Here is a 22,762-nt window from a genome sequence, read left to right on the forward strand (position 1 = left end):
ATTTTCTGCCGTACTTCAGGGTGTCAAACAAAAGTAAGAGCTTGTAGATCAGCTATTTTCACTATTCAACTTTGTTTTTTTGGACACAGAAAGTTTTCACATGGATACTGTATTGTTTATAATACAAACAGAACAGCAGGACTGCCAGCGCAGTGTATCTTTTATAAGAGAAAGATTTCAAAGTCATACTTAAAAGGGTCACACTGGCATGTTTAGCCATTGACTGTATGATTCACACTGGCTATCCTCGAAGCTGACCAACCATTTTCAAAGCATACCATAGTTTGTTTTATTTTCAAGGAAGGATTGACAAGGAGTTAGTGAGGGTGTTTAATAGAAGCTTTTTATTTTTTTGGTGGTGTCCGCTTTGGATGTCGTGTCCCGGTTGTTATGTAAAGGATAATAAATAAAATCCACACACCAAATATTTCCTCCCAAAGCCATTCATTTCTAGCCTGGTCCCAGCCTGTTCACTTCGTTCCACCATCTGTTTTGTCTCTCCGCATCACAGTCTGGAAATTACTCAGTTGACTCTCATTTCTGAACGTCCGTTGTGACGTAGCGAGGTCGTTGCTGATTGGGTGTTGTTCCAACGAATCAGAGTAGGGTTAGGGTAGCTACGTCATCAGCCAGCCAATACAGACTGGTTGGTGTATTTGTCCCGCCCCGCACCACAGACCAATCGGAAGCCACAGTGGCTGGAAAGCCACGTGGTGTTGTTCCAACTAATCAGAGTAGGGTTAGGGTAGCTGCGTCATCAGAAAGCCAATACACACTGGTGTGTTTGACAGACATCACAAAAGACCAATCGGAAGCTACGGCTGTGTGAATCCCGCTTCTATGTCCCACCTCCGCTTGGAGATAGGAGGCTTTCCAGACTGTGATGCGGCGAGAGAAAAACAGATCGCGGAACGGAGCAAACAGGCTGGCAACCAGGCTAATTAATTTCAATACGGTATGAGAATCAAAACTCGCTGAGACTTTAAACTCGCTGGAGATCAGCCAATGTCAGACATTGACCAGTTATAAGTAAGACGCCCGTGCTGAAACAACAGAGACTGACACAATATGTCCATATATGGGCATTCCCAGATATGGGCATAAAAGGGACAAGGACGGAATTAATTTGCAAGTGTGACTCGCATTGCGACAACCACAACTGGTTATCATGAGACTGACACAATATGTCCATATATGGGCATTCCCAGATATGGGCTTAATATTGATGACATGAGAGATCTTGGCCATATATGGAGCGTGACATGAGGTGTGGCAGACAGACATGATCTGCAGGTTGTCATACTAAATGTGACCGACGGGCGGACAGACATGATCTGCAGGTTGTCATACTAAATGTGACCGACGGGCGGACAGACATGATCTGCAGGTTGTCATACTAAATGTGACCGACGGTCACAATAGGTATTAAAACATAATAACCAGTAAGACTCCCTAATCGGGAGATAAGCGACCGTTGGTCGCTTATCTCCACAAATAGGCCAAAAGTTTGTTTTACCAATTATTACACTCTATGTGAACATTTACATCAACAAATCCCAAGTACTATGCAGAACGACCCATTTCAAGTTTTTAATGTACAACAATATTTAGAAAATAGGTCTCCAAGCTGACAGTCCTCGTCCCTTATATTCCCATAGGTTATATGGAGATCTCAGTGTTTGTCAGTCCTTGTTCATTTATGCCCATATATGGACATCTCTATATCTACTGTAACAGTCCTTGTCCCTTTATGCCCATATATGGAGATCTCTTAACTGTAAGTCCTTGTCCCTTTTATGCCCATATATGGATATTCCTGATGTCATCAGTATATGAACATATATGGGCTTTCTGATATGCCCATATATGGAGATCTCTTAACTGTAAGCCCTTGTCCCTTTTATGCCCATATATGGATATCCCTGATGTCATCCGTATATGCCCATATATGGGCTTTCTAATATGCCCATATATGGAGATCTCTGTATCTCCATATATGGGTATAAAAGGATACTTCAGGTCTGACATCAGTTTTGTTTATATTGGGTTGCTAGGTTTGACATCACAAACTCTATGGGCCATCTGACCTAGAAATCTATATTTGGGCATAGATGACTCATCGTGACCTCATCACACGTCGACCGCACGTGTGACGTGCGGTCGACCGCACGTGTGACCGACGGACGGCCGGTGGAGGTTTTCATACTAAACTGCGACCTTACGGTCGCAATAAAAGGATTTTAAGAAAAGAAAGCCATTTGGAAAAATGGTATGCACATATTACACCTAAAACTGTGAATAGACAATGACCAGCTTCTTTATGCTCTCAAACCACTTAAACCCTACCGGAGAAGAGTTCCCCAACTACACTAAATATCTACGCTCCAGAACAAGGGTGCTACGGGTTCCTTTCTCTAAGATAGTGCTTCTCAAACTTTTTCACGTCAAGGACCCCCAAATTGACACTTATTAACCTGCAGACCCCCCATTTGAAAAGATATGCCAGGGACCCTCATATTAGTGAAGCTTTCTAGGCCTCTAGCAGTGATTTTCAACCATTTTAATTTCAGGGACCCCCAGTTTGACATGCATTAAGCTTCAGACCCCCAAAAAAACTGAGAGTGCACGAATGGAACCAAATGGACCCGTCATGGTCCATTTGGTTCCATTTGTACACTCTCTGAGTTACATACGCACAAGGGTCCATTTGGTTCCTGACTATCATTTAGCTGGGGACCCCCTGGAACTCCTTCAAGGACTCCTTCAATGACCCCACTTTGAGAACGAATGCTCCGACTAGGACATTCAATCTATCAACATCTCTCGCCTGAGTTTAAAAGGGTAAAGTAATCTCTCTGACAGAGATGGTTGAGTTTTGTGAACTCCCACTCGCTCCATCAAGCCGATAGCTATCGACAGGCCCCGACACGACCAGGCCCCGTCAAGTCTGCAGTGCTGCCAGCCTCGCGTTAAGAGAAACATACGTTAAATGCTGTGTGAGACTCATTCCGAGTAGGGCATTCACCAAATATTCGAATATTCGAATATCAAAGTCACTATTCGACGTTGTTCTCCGAAGTCGATTTTTTTATTTTTTATTATTGTTTTCTCTTTAAAAAATATATGGTTTATAAAGCTTGGCTAGATAGGAAGTCATAAGAATGAGTTGTCAATGAGTTGTGAATGAATTTGTTAATGCTCTATACCAGGGGTTCTCAAACCTTTTTAGGCTGTGACCCCCAAAATAAACATATTTGAACTGGGGACCTCCCCCCCCTGACAAGCACTTGGAATTGTGGATATTACATTTAATGTGACTCGGTTCCGCAGATAAGTATGTAGATCGGCTATTTTCACAATGTTCGCCTCTTGCTTACTTAATATTTGATAGTTTGGCTAGTCCTGTTGAATATTCGACTATTCGAATACTTTGAGGTTGAATAATTTGAATACTAAAAATCACTATTCGTTAATGCCCTAATTCCTAGACATTTTTCTTTTAGGAGACTCTAAATTTCTTCCCAATGCCATGTTGAGGAAAAGCAGGCACCATTCCAAAGTCATTGGGGGTAAGAACCCTGCTCCCAATCATTCGATGAGTCAGGGATAGCCCAGACTAAACGTTTCCAGATTTCACACCCCCAAGTCTCCTCTCATTTCATCTAACTTCATCTAACTCCTAGCAGGGTTAAACCACAAACAACTGCATGGCCGTGCTAAAGAAGGTCCTACTAATGCGTTGGTCAAATCCAATGTGGGATTAGTCTCTCAGATTGGCAGATTTTTTTTCCCACAACAGTGAACACGCTCAGAGGTTGCATTAACTGCTACGCCTTACAATACTGACACCCAAATGTCCAGGGCCCTGCATGGGCCCCTGTACTACCCATAGTATTTCAATCTCAGGCAATAGACATAAACCATGCTCAAAAGCACATGTCAGCTGATACAGGAGTGATCATTCGTTTCCATAAAGGAATTGTGGCTGCTGGTGTTCAAGTGGTATCAACGCAAGATGTACAGAAAACACAATTCTGATGTATTTATTCTGGAAAATCTGGAACATCTCGATAGTCTGACGTCCCATTAGTCTGATTTTGGGTTATAGGTAAGCCATTTACCAGGAGAGGGAGTGGGTTGTTGACTGATTTACCACTGTTTTAAGCCAATCAGAATCCAGTATCTGAACATGTGACCACAAAAAGTGGTAGACGGTATAGGTTTAGGCATAGTTTTACTGAGGTTAGGGTTAGTTATCGTCGGACTAACGGGGCGTCGAAACAACGCTATACGCACCCTGTGCACGTAAATGAAAAACAAAAAGAAGGCCTGTGCGACACTGAGGCGTGGTGGCATGATCTTTAAATTAGCTCTCCGAATTGTAATAAATTGTGGGGGAAACTTTGTGCAAAAACAAAAATGCTGGCCCACTAAAGCATGTTAATATTACTGTGCTCTGGAATGACACCCAGGCAGGGCCAAGAACGCTACGCTTTGAACCGAGTAGGATATTGAATAATGGGGGAAATTACAATAGAAAAACATTGTATTCTTTCAACGCGTGCACTATTGTTGCAACATTTTGTAACTTGTTCTGCTTTCCAGGTTCTTGACCCAGATGTAGACTTGTATTCCGGCTGTCAAAGCTCCACTTCTGTCCAAATATTTACAAGGTTCAGATAACATCTAGTAGGATGTGGTTTAGTGTGTCAGTGTCCTGCTCTGCCAAAATTCCACAAGCCACGGTGATCCTGGGTTTAACCGCTTTTTCTTCTATTCTTCTTCTATTCAACAGGGGGTCCGGGACCCCTAGGGGGTCCTCAGAGTTACTACAGGGGGTCCTCGAAATCTTTGTGTGATTGAAAAAAAATTCCCCCTCCTTTTTTATATTAACCACTTGGACCCTAGCATCCATATTCGGAGAACTTTAGCCAAAAAGAGCAGATCCACAAGCTCACAACTCCTCGCAGCACAAGCTCACAACGCCTCGCGCTGCGAGGCGTTGTGAGCTTGTAGATCGGCTAGCGTTTTGGTGTAGAGGGGAAAAAGTGCAGACTAAGTACAGAGTGAAAAGTCAAGTTTATCAAGTATTGACGGTTCAAGTGGTTAAATATCTGAAAACACAAATTTACATGAATCGAAAATACACTGATGATTGTGCTGTCAGACGATGGAACTATATGGAATCTATGATAAGGTTGTGGGTCCCTGCTTCATCCCTCTCTCAGCTGAGGGGTCCTTGGCCTGAAAACGTTGAAGACCCCTGTTCTACGGTTTCTTCTAGATTTTGAAATTTTTTCAAAGAAAGGTACAAAAGAAAATCTTTTAAAACAGCAGATGCACAAGCATATGGGTCAGCTATTTTCTAGCATTGACGGAGACGTTTCCATAACACGGATGTCGGGGTTAAAGTTGTTAACCGGCAAGTCATCAACTGCATTATTTTCGCTCGTTGCACTTTAACCACTTGAACCTCAGCATCCCTATGCTGGGGGGAGGGGGGCTGAACGTTCACCCGAAAAGTTTCAGAAACTCACAAGATGTTTGGTGTGTAGACGGGAAAAAAAGCAATCCAAGACCAAGTACAGTACAATAAAAAGAGAGGGTTTGAAAAAATGTTTAAATCACTGTTTCCCAAGCACTGGGTTGGGACCCATTTGTGGGTCACGACACATTTTTGAGGGTCACAGACACATTTTTGTGGGTCCCTTCATTTTTTAGTCCTACATTTTGTTTTTAATTGTTATTATTTCAAAACATTTTCACGTTTTAACATTTCCAAAATTCAGATTTTTTTTTCAATAATTTCATTAAAATTTTAAGAAATTCCCATAAATCAGAAAACAAATGTTTAAGTGAAAATAGTGAAAATAGCCGATCTACAAGCTCAGAGCGTGGCGCGAAGCGTCGCGCTCTGAGCTTGTAGATCTTCTGTTTTCACTAGTTTGGGTCCCGGGCAAACATATCATTTCTCTTTTGGGTCTTTTGGGAACCACTGGTTTAATGTAACATGAGCCCCCGCCTCAGGTTTCCACCGTGCCATGAGAAGACCCGGGGGGACCTCCACCAAGCCACAGCAGCCATAGCTCAAGCACCAGGGACGGACGGGACGGGGCATATGGGCTGGATCAGGAAACACAAGCCCCTTAGTGATGTCACGGCCAAGTGACCCCTGGGTGACTAGGTTTGGAGAATGTTCCTGCCGGCGGCCTCGGGCCAAAGTCAAGTATATGTCAACGTTGTAGCATGTGGATTTCATTTGAACCGGTGTGTTTGGTTTACTTCAGCTTACGACCCTGTCGTACATTCGGAACCCCCCCCCCCCCATCCTCAGCAGGAAATGGTCTGTTTTTGCAAGCAACAAACGGGTATTAATTACTAAGATGGTGCCTTGGTTCATCAATTCATCACACACTGCCTTACTGTGGCTCTCTTTGCGCACGTCTGACAGGCTATTGCGCTTTTAAAGGCAATCACCATTACTTAATGGTGTTTACCTTCCTGCTAATCTAGGTGAAGCCATGCCGCTCCGTGGCAAAAGGTTGTGCAATAAACATCAAATATTTGTCTTGTGTCTGGTTAATGTTCTTCTTTGGTAAATAATGAGAAATGTCTTCTGAAGGATTACTTTTTGTTGGATAATTTTGTTTTCAGCGTCAACTACTGAGAAATAACGTTAGAGGATCTTGCTGCATGTGTGTTGATGTCATCTGGCTCTACATGTAAGTGCAATTAGGATAATAGGCTGTCGGGTGAATAATGTGAATGTTGCAGAATCTTGCAATTAAGGGAATATCTGATCTTAAGTGGCAGAGCTTGTGAAACAGCTTTCTCCACTTTAGCGACCATTAAAAAGGCTGTCATCGTGACAAGTCATCAATCTAAATTACTGACCCACATCAGTGAATGCTAATGAAATGGATGAACAATGTGTCAGCTATGTGTTTGGGTTCTTCCACTACTAAAAAGTAGAACAAATAATAAAAGAAATGTATCTACAAATTACAAATTAGATGACTAATTGTCTAAGAGACAGCAGGCCTAAGAGATTAACTACTTAGACTCTTTATACTTTTGTCTCTTATAAGACGCCCTCGTGTCTTATAAGACGCCCTCATGTTTACACGCTGAACTAAATTTCTTTTGCGAAAATAACCGATCTATAACTGATCTCGCTATGCAACGTGTTGCAAGCTTCTAGATCGTCTATTTTCGCCGAATGATCGGACCCAGGATGGGAAGACCGTTGAGACAAATAACAAATTAATTGGTGACAACGGGTAATAACAGAGCAAGTCATTCATGAGTTACTGCTGCCGACTGAACACTGTTGATGCAAAGCCACTGTTCCACAACTGTCTCTCTCTCAGTGACATGATACAGGCTGGCTGCCAGAAGAAGAAACAATTGCACAAGGTAAGTTCTACCCTACAAAGCCAGAGAAATATCCATTTTTTGCCGTGTTACACAATACAAGGTGCTTCATAGCTGTGGCATTTTATGACAGAAAACATAATCCTCCATAAAAAAGAGGGTGAAGAAAGGTATTTCGACATGACATGATCAGAGTTTTTCCAAATTGGCCTCAATCCTCAATAAACTCAGACCTATGTCTGATTCTTCATACCACTCAGCGAAAATAGACGATCTATAAGCTCACAGCGCACCACAATACAACGTGTGGTGAGTTTCCAGATAAACTATTTTCAGTGAACGATACAGTTGTAACAGATAAAATATATATGAATATATATATTAAGCAATATGGGTGAAAGAAGTGAACATCGAAGTCATTGTATAGTATAAATAAATGCATTTTGATGTAAGTTACAATAGTGTCACTATTGTCACTGTCAGGTCGAAACCTTATATATCCAAAACTGTTACTTTTAAGAATTCAAAAATTGCAGATCTACAAGCTCAAAACACAAAGCGATATGAGGCTTTTGAGCTTGTAGATCAGCAATTTCTTTGCTAATTCTGTGTGACACTGTACTATGATAGCTATGGCATTAAAAACAAAATAAAAAGTCAAAATATCTGCCCAACAGTGACAATATGCGAGTGGTTCAGTGTAGCCGTCTTTGTCGAGGCTTGCCATTATCACTCTTAAAACTTTAGGCCAAGATAGAGATTTTTCTGTGACTTGGACATTTAATTTTGTATTATTTTTTTGTGACAATAGCAACAAAGGTTCAAATGAACCAGTCAGCAGTGTTCTATAAACACTCATCATTTCAGGCCATGATTATTGATTAGGGCCTCGTGAACTAAACAACTTTTAGCTAACACTGATTAAAACCAATAATTTTACTAGTAAAAAGTGATACTCTGTTGTTTTGGCTGCCAAGGGCATTACAGAGAGCCCTATTAATGCAATGGTAAACAGATGTGCCATCCCGGTGCCAACATTTGACTTGGCACAAGTGTGTTTTCTCTAGGGAGATTTCTAAATAAATCAGAGCCATAATGTAAACGGGGAAGCCTCATACTACGCTATACAACTGCATGGGGCTTCCTAAAGCAGAAGAAGAAAAACACAACTAAACGCAAGTAATTTAAAGTGTGCCTCCAAAGAGGGCAGTAAAGCGTGATTATTATGAAATAAGACTGCACAGGGAGCAGAAGTCAATTGAAGGTCAGGTGCTAAACACCACAATATGAACTGCAAGTCAAAACTATTTTATAAAGATCTGTAACACAACTGCAGTGGTTCTCAACCTTTTCAGGCCGTGACCCCCCATAATGATCACAGTTGAACTGTGATTATTCCAAGTGCCCTGACAAGCACTTGGAATGGTAGGGGTTGAGGCATTACATTGCATTACCTTAAAGGTAATGATCATTACCGATATTTATCCAAAGAACCGAGTCAAGCCAAATGCAATGCCTCAGCTCCTACAGTACAATTGCTTGTCAGAGTGTGGGGTCCTCCATTCAATTACATTATGATTGTTTTGAGGAGTAGTCATGGCCTGAAAAGGTTGAGAACCATTGGTCTAACGTGGGGGGTCTACCGGGGGTCCTTGCATTTAAGAAGTTTGAGCGTCACTGTACTATATTATACAACCCCCCACCCCCCCCCCCCCCCCTCCCCTAAGATATACTGTACGTAGAATACAAACAAGTGGCTTCTCGCCCTTAAGGCGGTCTTACTTGTGGTTATTATAATACAGCCTATTTGTACTACAATAACAATACAATAAATGTCTCATGTGAAAGCAATAAAGTGTATGAATAAAGACCACAAACTAAGCTCTGTCTCATTCTGTATGACCTACAATATTGTTCAAGGGAGTATTCCTACAGTATATGTGTGCCAGTTGAATACCTCATTGAGAAACAACACCATTTCACAACATGTTTCTTTAATATATATAATATATAATAATATATTTTTTTTTTTACAGTGAGAAAAGCTATTTCAACATATTTATGTACTGTTGCCTGTGAATGAAATAAATAATAAAAAAAGGAACCAAAAACAGAACCAGAACAAAACGGAGTTTCCCCCTGCAGCACAGCACTCGTGTGTCGTTGGGGTTTAAGGAAAAGCAAGTGTCCTGAATGGAATGCGTGGTCTTGGTGACCAAAGACGTGAAGCAACAAAGGGACACTGCCCACATCCTCGCAGGGGAGGAGGGTTGACCTTTTTTTTTTTACACTTCACCTGAACTACAGTATGTGCCAAACGTTATGTCACGCTGCCAATTACATAACACGCACACGCACCCGCACCCGCACCCGCACCCGCACACACACACACACACACACACACACACACACACACACACACACACACACACACACCGATATTACCACGGTATAGGAACATGTACTGTATATCGCCACTGTCGGGCAGAAACCTCGAATCTCCAAGTTTCAAATGTGGAGGTTTTTTTGTAAAGTAAAGCCCTGCTTCATCATACAAGACTGTCGCAAACTAGTGAAATTAGCAGATATATAAGCACACAGTGCGAGGCGTTGTGTGCTTGTAGATCGGCTATTTTCAAATTTTTTAAATGATGAATACAAAATAAATTGTCTTGGACATACAAGGTTTCCACCCGACAACGACAACACAATTAGAAGCTGATAGCCACGATGCAGATGATTAAGTTCATAAGTAACCAGCGTTTCAACCCGACAAAATGTCTTCTTCAATCCCCGAAGAAGACCCTTTGCCAGGTCGAAACGCTAGGGTATCTTATAAAATCAAGAGCCGTGCGCTGCCTCTTCATTCATATCTGTGACACTGCCATAATGTAACAAGTGTCGTTGAATCGCGTTTTGACGTAACTGCTAAGCTGTAAGATTGTCGCTTTGCATTGCTATTTTTTTTATGTTTTTGGAAAGTGTATTTGTGACAAATTAATGTTCGCCTATAATGTGTGCCTTGAATGTCTTGAATCTGTTGAGCATGAGTTTGGTGTCATAGCTAAAACAGTCTGTTGGCCAGACGGTTGGCCAGTGAGTCAGGCCAGGCTGATAAAACAATGCAATCAAAATACGTTTTCCCTGTGATAAAAGACAACCATATACATAAAGCCCTTGATTTGTGATACACGTGAGAACGTTGAAGCAACACAGACTGGCAGCGTTCCCATCAACAGGAAACAACCCGGTGTGAAAAGGAAATGTTTCAATCTTCTCTGGCAAGAAGACAGTTTCCTGTGTGTGTGAACAGAGCGACGCTGAGAGAAACGCTGTGAACACTGCCTATCACCTCCTTATGTAGGGCAGTGCTTCTCAACCTGTGGGTCGGGACCCCCAGGGGGGTCGTCAAATTATTTTGGGGGGGTCCCCAGATGACTGCTTAATGATGGCTTAATGTGCAATATCGTTTTCTCACTCAACAGTAAACAAACAAAAAGTCTAAGTGTATAGAGGGTATCTGCACATTTCTAAAGTGACAATTTAAGGACTTTTTAAAACCTCTAAAATGACAAATTAAACATTGTCAAATATCAGAGGCAGAAATTGTGAAAATAGCCGGTCTACATGCTCACAACGCCTCGCGTTGCGAGGCGTTGTGAGCATGTAGATCTGCTATTTTCACAATAGAACCATGTTATACAAAATGTAATGCCTCAACTCTTAGTGCTCGACAGTGTGGGGGGGTTCCCCAGTTCAACTATGATTATTTTGCGGGTTGTGGCCTGAAAAGGTTGAGAACCACTGATGTATAGGGGAGTGCTGATCTGACATCAGTTGTAATGCCACTGTGAAGGCAAACTGTTCTCAGGTGAACAGTCCTACTCTGTAGTGCTGATGCTGTAGGTTATACTGTACATACAGGTTCATGTAGGCTAACTGTAGAGTGTTGTCGTTTAAAGGAGCACTTCACCCCATTTTCAACGCAATCTTTCTATAATTGGTCCTCGCTAATGCTCATAACCATTTCTGCCTGCCGTTGGTGGACTGTGGACAGTTCAGGAACCTGCCTACTAGTAAGACTCCCCAATAGGGAGATAAGCGACCGCCGGGTCGCTTACACAAACTTTAGAAGGCAATGGTAGCCAATCAGGAGGGAATATGGGAAATGGGACAGATCCAAAAATGTGTCTTGCAAGAATCGGCCTCATGGTGGCGCTAGAAGAGGGCCATGTGAGAAATAAGGGGTGGAGGTTGTCGTTTGGCAGCCAAGGAATGTTTGTGCAACGTTTGGCATGGATAGGGGCAACGGTGGCGAAGATATGAGTAGGGCAAAAGTGTGACGTGACGTGACGTGACGTGACGTGAATGTGACAGACTGACTAACTGTCAGCCGGTGGAGGTTTTGATAGTAACTGGCAACCAGTGACATCATCGATAGGGATTTCAAGTTAAGAGAAACTACAGGCTTTCTCTTCCTGCAAAGTTAGCACACTGAAATAGAAGAAGCCATTGTTCTCGCATTGATAAAACAAAATCTTGTTTGAAATGAGCGAACCTGCCTACACCGATGATGTGACTGGTAGGGGAGGAAGGTTTCTGAACTGTATCACACAGCCACAGCCCTCCTCTAAAAGACACTGGCCTGAATCAATGGACAGGAACGATTCCATCTTATAATGGGCATTGGTACCACTTAAATGAAGATGGGTTGAAATGGGCGAAGTGATACTTCAAGACTGAGGTTTGTCAACCATGACAAATTCAAGTACATAGTGTTACGGAATCTAAACTGGAAAAAAAAAAGAAAAAAAAAGCATTAAAGCTGTATAACAATGATTAAACTATTGTAAACAAAGAAATAGTTTCATCAAAAAAGAAATATCCTTCAAAAATATCAAAACTGGCCCAAGGATGAAAGCGAAACAGCAACAAATGACTGGAATATTCTAAAGGAGGTATTTGTGTGCTTGTGGACGCTGATGAAGCTCATTATATCAATGCTGTGAAAGACTTTCAGATGAAAGCTCAAATGGAACCTGCTAGACCAGGGGTCTTCAAAGCTGTATGTTTCAGGGCCAAGGACACCCTTAGCTGAGAGAGAGATGAAGCAGGGACCACCCACTATATATACTGTATGCAACTCTTCATAGAATTCATAGCTGGCTTCAAAGACATCAATACTTAGTTAAATTTACCTTAAAGTACTTGGTCTGCTCTTTTTACCGTCTGCTCTTTTTACCCTCTACATCTACAAGCTCTCAACGCCTAGTAACATGAGGCGTTGTGAGCTTGTAGATCTACCATTTTTGCTAACATTCTCCTCAGAATAGGGATGCTAGGGTTCAAGTGGTTAATTTAAAATAAAATACATCCTATCACGCAAAGATTTCCCGGACCCCCTGTTGAAGACCCCTGTGCTAGACCACTGTCCAAAAATCAAACATCAAAAATGTTAACTGCACCAATTCTGACAACTGTTACTCTGATATGAAAGTAGCACAATCAATAAATCCAACATAAGACCTGTAAATGTGTTTAAAAAGTCAATCTCTATTTTCATGAAACAAAAATGACATCAATGACGGAATTATTTTATAGCACCTTAACTGCAGATATGGACAAATTTAACAAACAAAACAAAACAACACAAAACAAAGAGTTCATGTTCACTCACAACATCTAATGTTGATGTCACCTGCTCTGTTAATGCCTGGTTTATATTGGTTATGAGCTTGCACGCAACTAAGTATAAATCAGCCTTTAGTATGGCTTTTATTGGAGGCAGTCATTTAAAGTCTTGTTGTGTTGATATTTCTGTACATATTAATACACTGGAGAGCACCCCATATCGTCTGTCGGGCAGAAACCTTGTATCTTCATAAATCAACCTTTAATTTATTTATTTTTTGTTCTTACTTTGTGCAAAAAACTGTGAAAATAGTCGATCTACACCGCGAAAGTGGTTAAGTCTGTCTGCGGGCTTATTGACGAGAGCTTGAGTTATGACTATAATAACTGCATTATTTAAAAAAAGTTATAATAATAAAGGAATGGTTTTGGACATACAAGGTTTCCACATGCCAGCGACATTTAGACCTGATTATTAAATAAAACTGTCTTGTATGCTTTCCTATTCATATCATTGTACAGCATGTATTATATATACACTTGGCTATACACACTGCATATTGAAACATAACATATCTTGACAATTAGTCGATACTTCGCTTGTAATGGCGACTTTTCTATCTTCGTGCCCGTCAAACCCATATGAACGTTAGACACGTGTACAGTATTTGTTACCGGTAAAAAGCACTTTGGACATTTTAGACTGCTTTGAAATTCCCCTGAAGATATAAGACCGTTTTAAAAATGCATTTCAGCTTTTAATTTATGAATACAAAAACAAAACAAAAAAAGAAGAATTCACAATATCAAAAATACTAATGAATGTGTGTTATTTTGAAAAAATATTTTCCTCTGTACAAAAAAAAAAGTGGTTTATCCATGAAGAGACGAGAGGTCCGAACCAAGAGCACCAGTAAAAAATATTAAATATAATATTCAATTATGAAAAAAACGTATCTACGAGAAAATACAAAATAAAATCACACTGTACAAAAGATACATGTACAAAAAAAACACAGTAACAAGTCATTTGTTGCTGTTCAAATAAAGATCAAAATATTAAAAACTCTTATACACAAATATACACTTGTGTACTTCCGAATACAGGGTGAAGACAGCAATAACAGCAGACAATGTTTACTTCACGCTTCACATAATGAAATAAATATATTTTTCTTTCTTCTGTTTTTTGATCGTTATTCTTTATTGCCTCTACAAATATGGCGTTGCCGGACGACACTGCCCCTCTAATTTATAGGCTTTTGATTTGGAGCCGAAGGCTCAGAATGGGATCCATGTGTATTTTAATGGTTCCCTAAGTGGAGCAGCATTCTGCGTATTTATTTATTTTTTCTCTCTTTTCTTTTTCAGTTTCTTTCTTTTATTTTTTTTCCTCTCCCTGTGTTTCTAATCAGTACCATGCCACTCGCAGCCAGGGCCCGCTTTGGGTTGGGGCCGCCCGCGCCTTGGTATAGCCAACAGCGACGCTAGCTAGCTAAGCTAAGCTAAGCTAGCGCTCTATTGACTCTGCTAACGTGTTTTTTAGGGCTTAAAAACACGCACAGTTTAAGCGCCGCACAGGCCTGGAGTGCCGTTACCCTCCCTGTAATCTTTTTTTTCTTTTTTTCAGGACACACAACCCGTCTACTGGAGGTGACACGGCCCCCTCAGTGGTCAGGGTAAACAGAGGGAGGGGATGGGGGGGAGAAGGAAGTACTACTATCGTACCGGCTTCCATGGGCGTCGGTGCCAGGAGGCGCTGCCTGGGCAGGGCTGCAGGTTGCACTGCTCCATGTCCGGAGGCTTGTCCAGGACGTCACAGTTGTGGTCGTTGAGACGCTGGCCGCTGGGCCGCTGGCACGCCACCTGGCGCGTCCTCCTGCCGCCACCGCAGCTCTGCGTACACTGAGGGAACAATGATAATGTTATTTAATCAGTGTTGTAAGCAGGGGCGTCAATTGAGTATGGCAGGGGTATGCAGCTGCCATACCCTGGCTGGGTTCAGGAGGTGAAATAAAAGTAGCTTTTAAATAACAAAATGGTCACTTGAACAAGGTGTTATAATTATATTCTCCACACTTGTATTCTAGCCATCTTGAAAAAAATAGTATATTCCCAGGTTCCGCAGGTCAGCTGCACAGGTGCAATGCATTAATGTTAATTGTGGCACGTTTACTAACAATGATGTTAAGCTGCACTTCCAGGCTGCCATATCCAGCCAGCCCAAGAAACCGTAGAAACGGGGGAAAAAATAAAATGTATTTCTTAAAATAAATGTATCATGCCTGTTGCTAAGGTATGGCAACATGACTGGTGTCTTGCACGCGCGCGTGCAAGACACCAGTCATGTTGCCATACCTTAGCTTTTACTGAACCGACGCCAATGGCTGGAAGAAGTACTCAGATTCTTCTAAATCTTTTTTTTTCTTTTTTCGGTGCCAGGACGTGCCGTCACATTTATGGTAGACTGGACATTATTGTAATTACCTCTCTCCACAGAGAGAGGGAGACAACGGACATAAAACTTAGGGAATGTAGCCGCTTGACCCTCAGTCAGTTCTCAAAGTGGGGTCTGTAACTAAGTAAGGAAATGTTATTTACACCTTTCACAGGCAATGACAGTCACGATACAGGCTTAAAACATAAGAAAACTGTAAAACAGTCAAATAAGTAGTCAGACATCCCATCATTAAGCTACAGGCACATAACTTTAAGTAAACGCCTGTCTGAACAGGTGGGGTTTTTTAATAGTCTTTTAAAATTGTCAACAGGAGGGCACAAATCTTAAAGGCCAGGGGGAGGTTATTCCACAGTCGGGGAGCAGTGTGCGCAAAAGGCTCGGTCACCTTTGGTCTTTAAGCTTTGTGAGGTGAAACAAGCAGCAGGCCCTGCATGGGCTGAGGATCTCGGTGACCTTCGGGGAACACATGGATGGAGGTCAAGAGGTTGCATGCAGCCGCTTGATTGTGGATCGGTCTGCATGTGATTACAAGAATCTTAAAACTGGACCCTAAAATTGATGGGGAGCCAGTGCAGGGAGGCAAAGGGGGGGGGGTCCGCTCATAATTCCGACATCTCATTATTCCAACATACCAATAAGGTTAGTGTGAGGTTAGGGTTAGGGATAGGGTTAGTCATAATGGGGCTAGTCCAAGGGTCTTTAACAAGAGGTCCAGGACCCCTAGGGGGTCCTCAGAGTTGCTACAGGGGGTCCTCCAAATCTTTGTGTGATAGAAACCCTTTTTTCACCTTTTTTATATTAACCATTTGAACCCTATAGCCTCCATATCCTGAGAAGAGAACTTTAGCCAAAAATAGTTGATCTACAAGCTCATAACGCCTCGCAGCTATTTTGGCAAAGTGGTTTGGTATAGAGGGTGAAAAGAGCAGACTAAGTACAGAGTGAAAGGTAAAGTTTATGACGGTTCAAGTGGTTAAATATCTGAAAACACAAATTGACAAGAATCCAAAATACACTGATGATCGTGCTGTCAAACGATGAAACTATATGGAATCTATGAAAAGAGGGTCCCTGCTCCATCTCTCCCTCAACTAAGGGGTCCTTGGCCTGAAAACGTTGAAGACCCCTGGGCTAGTGGGATCAATGGTAGCCTGGAATCAGACGAATTCACCGGTGCCCTGTCTGGCTACGCGAGGCTAGATCATGCAGCGAGATGTTGGAATGTTGGATAAGGGTGATGTGGCATGTTCTCCCCGGACCTAGTGAGTATCCTGGCAGGAGCACTGTGGACTAGTTGAAGGTGGTTTAGAGATGAGTTATTGAGGTACAGTAGGTGAAAAAGTGAGTTACAGTAGTCTGGGGACCCCCAGGGGTCCTTGAGGGGGGCTCCGGGGCAGGTCCCCCAGCTAACAGCATCAAAATCGGGTGAACCATTTTTTTGAAAATAACAGCCGTTTTACACGTGCAGTCGTGCACACAACGCAATTTGAAAAATTCAGAGTATCTTTTGGAAACATTTGAACACAAATCTTAAGTATGGGGTAAATACATATTAATTTGCGTGTCCATGGACATGAAGAAGTTTGAAAAGCACTGCTTTAGATTACAGGGAAATGAAAACCTTACGTTTAGATTCCATGGGGCCTTTGAATTACTCAACCTTTCAGACAAAAAAAGGCATTAACAGCTGCCCTGTGACATTATGAAGGATGATGTGTGATGGAGACAGCACAGAAACACACACACAGAGAGAGAGAGAGAGAGAGAGAGAGAGAGAGAGAGAGAGAGAGATCCTATAGTGTCCCTGACATAAGGCATGTCTGCTCACCGGTGGTGAAAAGTACATTTACATAAGTAATGTACTATTTATACAGGTACTTATACTTTACTTGAGTATTTCCAATTTCCAGTACTTTTACTACTACTCCACTACATCTCCGATCCAAATATTGTACTTTAACTACACTACAATTATTTGAAAACTTTAGTTACAAGTTATTTTGCAGATATAAATTATAATATTATAAAACATACATTAACCACTTTAGCCCTATTTTATACATAAGCTATTTGAAAATAGACGATCTACAAGCTCAGAGCTTGTAGATCTGAGTATTTCTACATTGCAGTATTGATACTTTTACTTAAAGAACGACTTCACCACTTTTCATCCTATTTTCATATAATTGGTCCTTACTAATGTTCATGATAAAATATCATAATATTTTTCTACTTGGTCGGGCTGTGGGCAGGTCAGAAACCCATCATCTTGTGACATCATCGATGGGTACTCCAAGCTAATAGAAAATGCAAGCTTTCTTTTCCTGAAAAGTTGCAACGTTAAAGTGGAAGCCATTGTTCTCGCGATAATAAAAATCTAAAACATTTTCAAAAATATTGTTTAAAAAAAAATCTGTCAAACGATGATGGGTTTCTGAACTTCCCACAGCTTTGATTGATTGATTGAAAACTTTATTAGAAGTTTGCATAGGAAAAGGTACAGTTTTATGACGGTACAGTTCACTCGTACAAGGTTTACTAAAAGGAGATCCTAGAAAAGACTAAGCTTATTTCCATAGGAAACCATTGAAGTATCTCATATAACATTGAAAGACAGTCTCCTAAGAGACTTGGACAGAGTAGAAAAGAATATTTACTATTTTATTATGAACATTAGTGAGGACCTATTATATGAAGATAGGTTGTTAGGTTGAAAATTGTCCTTTAGAGGCGTCTGCTGGTCTAGTGGTCAAGGCGTATACCACATACTAGGTTCGATTCCCGATCCGGATAACCTTTGCCACATATCATTCCCCATCTCTCTCCCCATTTCCTGTCAGTCTACTATCCTATCAAATAAAGGCATAAAAAGCCCAAAAACAAATCTTAAAAAAAAAAAAAAAAAAAAAAGCAAAACATGTGAGTACTTTGTTTCCACCCCTGCAGCTCACCTCTCCCCAGATGCCATAGTTCCACAGAGGACAGGGTCCCGAGTCGCAGCTCTTGGACTCGGCAGGCTTGACCCTCTCGTCACAGTAGCTGCTGCTGCGCCCGTCCGCGTCCTGGCAGACCACCACCCGTCTCTGGAAGCCCCCCGCACACGTACTGGAGCACTGGAGGAGGAGGAGAGAAGGCACGGAAAACATTCACACGTAGTTCTCGCATGCACAATGTGCAAACAAACATAATAGTCTCAGGCCATTTAAACCGACTGATCCTCAAAACGTTTGTCTGGTTTACTATGCATTATAGCAGTGTTTCTCAAACTTTCAAATTTCAAGGTCTCCCCTTAACTCTGACAGAATGACAAAATGGAACCAAATGAACCTGTTAGGGTTCATTTGGTTCCATTTGTACACTGTCAGAGTTACAGACTTGTATGGGTCGATTTAGACCCCCCAAAGGAACCCACAGAGTCCCTGGAATCCACTTTGAGAAGCACTGCATTATAGGACACAGATCCTCATAAGAGTGGTCTTGGGAGTGTGCAAATTGGACCAAAGGGCATCTGTAAGGGTCCATTTGGTTCCATCTGCACACTCTCAAGGGTTACCAGTCATTGAGGCTGGGGACCCCCTGGGGACCCCCTGGAACCCTCTCAAGGTCCTATATACGTCATCTTATGACAAATAGTGAAAATAGCCGACATACACAACGCAACGTGTTGTGAGCTTATAGATTGGCTATTTGAAATTTATTTAATGATTTCCCAAAGTAAGTTGTTAATCCCGGAATGAAGTTTTGTCTTTAAACTAGAGGTTCGCGGCGCGTAGCGCCGCTCACATCTACGCCCCCTCGCCTCGTTGTTAACGTGAAAAGCTCATATGGCTAAAAAAAAAGGGGGGGGGGGGGGGGGGGGAGGGGACTATTGTGGCGGAGCACGTTTCCGGTCGGACATATTTGACGGCCGGACGCACTTCCGGTGGAGAACTCCACGAATTAAAAAGACTAACGTTACGTTGCTGTAATGGGATGTACATACATGAAGATTATGTAAATGTGATCGGGACTCGTGCCTAAATCATGGAATGTACTGGAATGTGGACAGTAGTGCTATTGACTATGCAAACGTGAGTACATCATTTGTTTAGCTAACTGTTAGCCTTGTGTTGACTTCCCTCTCCTACTCCGTGAGGCTGTCCTCTCTCTCTCTGTCAAGCGAATCAGCGGACGGCATAGGGTTATGGGCGGTATTCCGTGAGTTCTACCGACATACATCTGATCTACATCTGATCTAGCTATGAGTTGAAGTCGACGTGAAGTGGGCGTGAATGGGCTTGGAAGTGGGATGCGGCTCTAGGAGGAATGTAATAATAGATACACCAATAATACGGTCAAAAATATTAATTTGTGATGGATATTCCTGTGATTATTGCAACAAACTAGTGAGGCAATGCGCGAGCGCACGCACGCTCCCACGCACGCGTGCACACACTCTATCTCTCTTTGTTACGTTCACCTGACATCAACCGAGACCTGGACCAGCTGCAGAAAGCTCCTTCCACAGACACAGAGCACAGTATTGTTTAAGAACAGTCTGGCAAACTGTCCACAGCTCGGCCTTGATACGCAGCAACAGGTACGCCCTGTGTTCAATTAAACCCATTTAGAATGGGTACACATTATTGTGTATCATTATTTTATGCTTTAACTATTCAAAAATAGCAGATATACAAGCTCACAGCGCGGCACCGAGTGCCGCGCTGCGAGCTTGTAGATCTGCTATTTTTGAAAAATCGTGAAAATTAGAATTTTGACCCGATTCTATAAGTGTCTTTTGAATCCTTCTAAGATTTTTTGAAAAACCGATGTTTCTATGTCAGCAATCTGGCTAGCCATTGTCAAAGAAAAGGTCCTTTTCACTTAACTGGAGCTCAGTTAGTTTGTTCTTGAGAGACTACTATGTCAGTGGTTCTCAAACCTTTTCATGTGAAGGACCCCCAAAATGATATGTATTTGGCCACGGACCCCCATCTCAAAATATTTAGTTCCAGGGACCACCCAGAAGCAGAATTTGAGTTATAAACGTTCGCTTTGAAAATACATATATTCAAAGATTTGCATACATTTTCACGACTTTTTCAAAAATAGCAGATCTACAAGCTCGGAGCTTGTATATCTGCTATTTTTCACTGGTTAAAGCATTCAATAATTCTAGGCCTAAATGGGTTAAAAAACACATCCCCCCTACTGTCTGTGGGAGTGAGTACAGTCCCCACCACTTATGAGTACAGTATGCAGGATACCGACTGGATAATGACCGCCGTGATTTATTATTCATAGCTGTTAAAAGCTCATTACGCCATAGCAAATCCCTGGTCGGTCCAAAGCGCAGATGGCCAGGCAAGTCCTTAAATCTACTTTTGGTCCAAGAGACAAATATTGTTCTTTTACTCCACTACAGTTATTTGAAAACTTTGACGACGACTTTGTAGATTTTAATTATTACTACAATGAATAGACTTTTTGGTTACCACCGCGCTCTGACTTGACTGGTGTAGTGTCCTTTTAGATCAACAAGTATTCATAGGAGAATGGATCGCACACAGTGGCAAGAGTTGCTTTTTCTTTTTTTATTACATGTCAAGATGAGAAACAAACGTTTCGGATATCAGCCTTCTTCTATTGAGACTCATCTTGACATGTAATAAAAAAAGAAAAAGCAACTCTTGCCACTGTGTGTGATCCATTCCCCTATGAATTATTACTACAAAACATCTATTAAGATCCACTGTAACATCGATTGTAAAGATGATAACGGGCGGGACGTACCGCTCCCCAGGGTCCCGTCCTCCACTGGTTGTCCGCCGAGGGCACGTTCCAGCTGCTGTGCCCGGGGTGGTGCGCGGGGTCGCGGGGAGGGGGCGGGTTGTTGGGGTACCCGTAGGGCTGCTCGTTGACCCGCTGCTGCCCCCGGTGGTAGACGGAGGGGCAGGGCGCCGCCGTGCACTCCTGCTCCGTGGGCGGCCGCTCGTCCGGGTCGCAGAAGGCCTGGTCCACGGGCTGGTGGTAGTTGGTGCACACCACCTGCCTGGTGGCCCGGCCCGCCGACCCACACGTCACCGAACACTGTGGAGACAGACGAGCAGGCGTCATCGATATGTCCGGACATGGACAATATGTGTCAAGTCTCCAGTTTTTTTTTCTTTTTTTTTTCAAAAAATAGCAAAATTAGCAGATCTACAAGCTCATAAGACAGGCAGCCTCTGTGGATAGCTTTAAAGCACAGCTCAAGACCTATTACTTTACTCTTGCTTTTAGCTGAATTTTTAAATCCCTGTGCTGCTGTTGACGTCCGCACTGTTCTGAAATTGTTCTTCAATTGTTTCATGTTTTTTTTTTTTTTTTTTTCTGCTTTATTGTAATCATGTGTATTTTTTTCTGTTAAGCACTTGTGCTTCATTTTCTGCTCTGCAAAGCACTTTGAGCTGTATTTCATGTCATGAAAGGTGCAATACAAATAAAGTTTTATTATCATTATTATTTATAACATGTGTTATTGCAACATGTGAGTTTGTAGTTTGGTGTGACAACATAGTATGACTAAGTAGGGTCTTTAATTTACAAAGAGACATAAAAAGTTGAAATACAGAGAGTGTCTGCCCGACAGCAATAAAATTATACGTCCTCCTCATGAATCCACAATTCGATCGGAATGCACTTACCCAAATATGGTTTTGACTACCAATTTTCCAAATCCATAAACAAAAGTCAAAAGCAGAATTTGCACGCTGGTTGCCAAGTAGTGTTTTGTAAACACAGTGGGAGCTTCTCTCCCACAGCTCCAGTGTAAACCACAGAACCTCGTCTAAGCTCTGATGTTATCACAACTGGAGCCGTCCCAGCCAGCAAGGCTTTAACCGTCAAATACCGGGAACGCGCCCGAGTCGCGTTAGATTTGAACCACTTTAAATATTATTTTGTGCTTTAACTATTGAAAAATAGCAGATATACAAGCTCACAGCGCGGCACCGAGTGCCGCGCTGCGAGCTTGTAGATCTGCTATTTTTGAAAACTCTTGAAAATGTGTGCAAGAAGTCTTTGAATATCTTTGACCCGATCTTTGACCCGACTTCTAAAGCCTTCCTCTGAAACAGTGGTTCTCAAACTTTTTCATGTCAAGGACCCCCAAAATTACAGGTATTTGGCCGCAAACCCCCATCTCAAAATAGGTTGTTCCAGGGACCCCCCAGAAGCAGAGATTTGAGTTATATATTGAAAAATGTGCACCCATTTTCACAATTTTTCAAAAATAGCAGATCTACAAGCTTGCAGCGCGGCACTCGGTGCCGCGCT

At 42.1% G+C, this 22,762-nt stretch overlaps 1 protein-coding gene across 1 annotated transcript in view; it reads right to left on the reverse strand.

Moving 5' to 3' along the window:
* The window catches only part of LOC308293744 (A disintegrin and metalloproteinase with thrombospondin motifs 20), a gene marked incomplete at its 5' end in the record, with an annotated part of 210,943 nt that overhangs the window by 47,715 nt on the left and 140,466 nt on the right, over positions 1–22,762 (reverse strand). The window contains 3 exon segments of the mRNA XM_080736360.1: positions 14,734–14,910; positions 18,418–18,579; positions 21,239–21,535. Coding sequence (XP_080592486.1) covers positions 14,734–14,910; positions 18,418–18,579; positions 21,239–21,535 — 636 coding nt within the window.

Source organism: Nannobrachium achirus (assembly GCF_963921795.1).
Source record: "Nannobrachium achirus genome assembly, chromosome: 11".
NCBI classification, from domain to species: Eukaryota; Metazoa; Chordata; class Actinopteri; order Myctophiformes; family Myctophidae; genus Nannobrachium; species Nannobrachium achirus.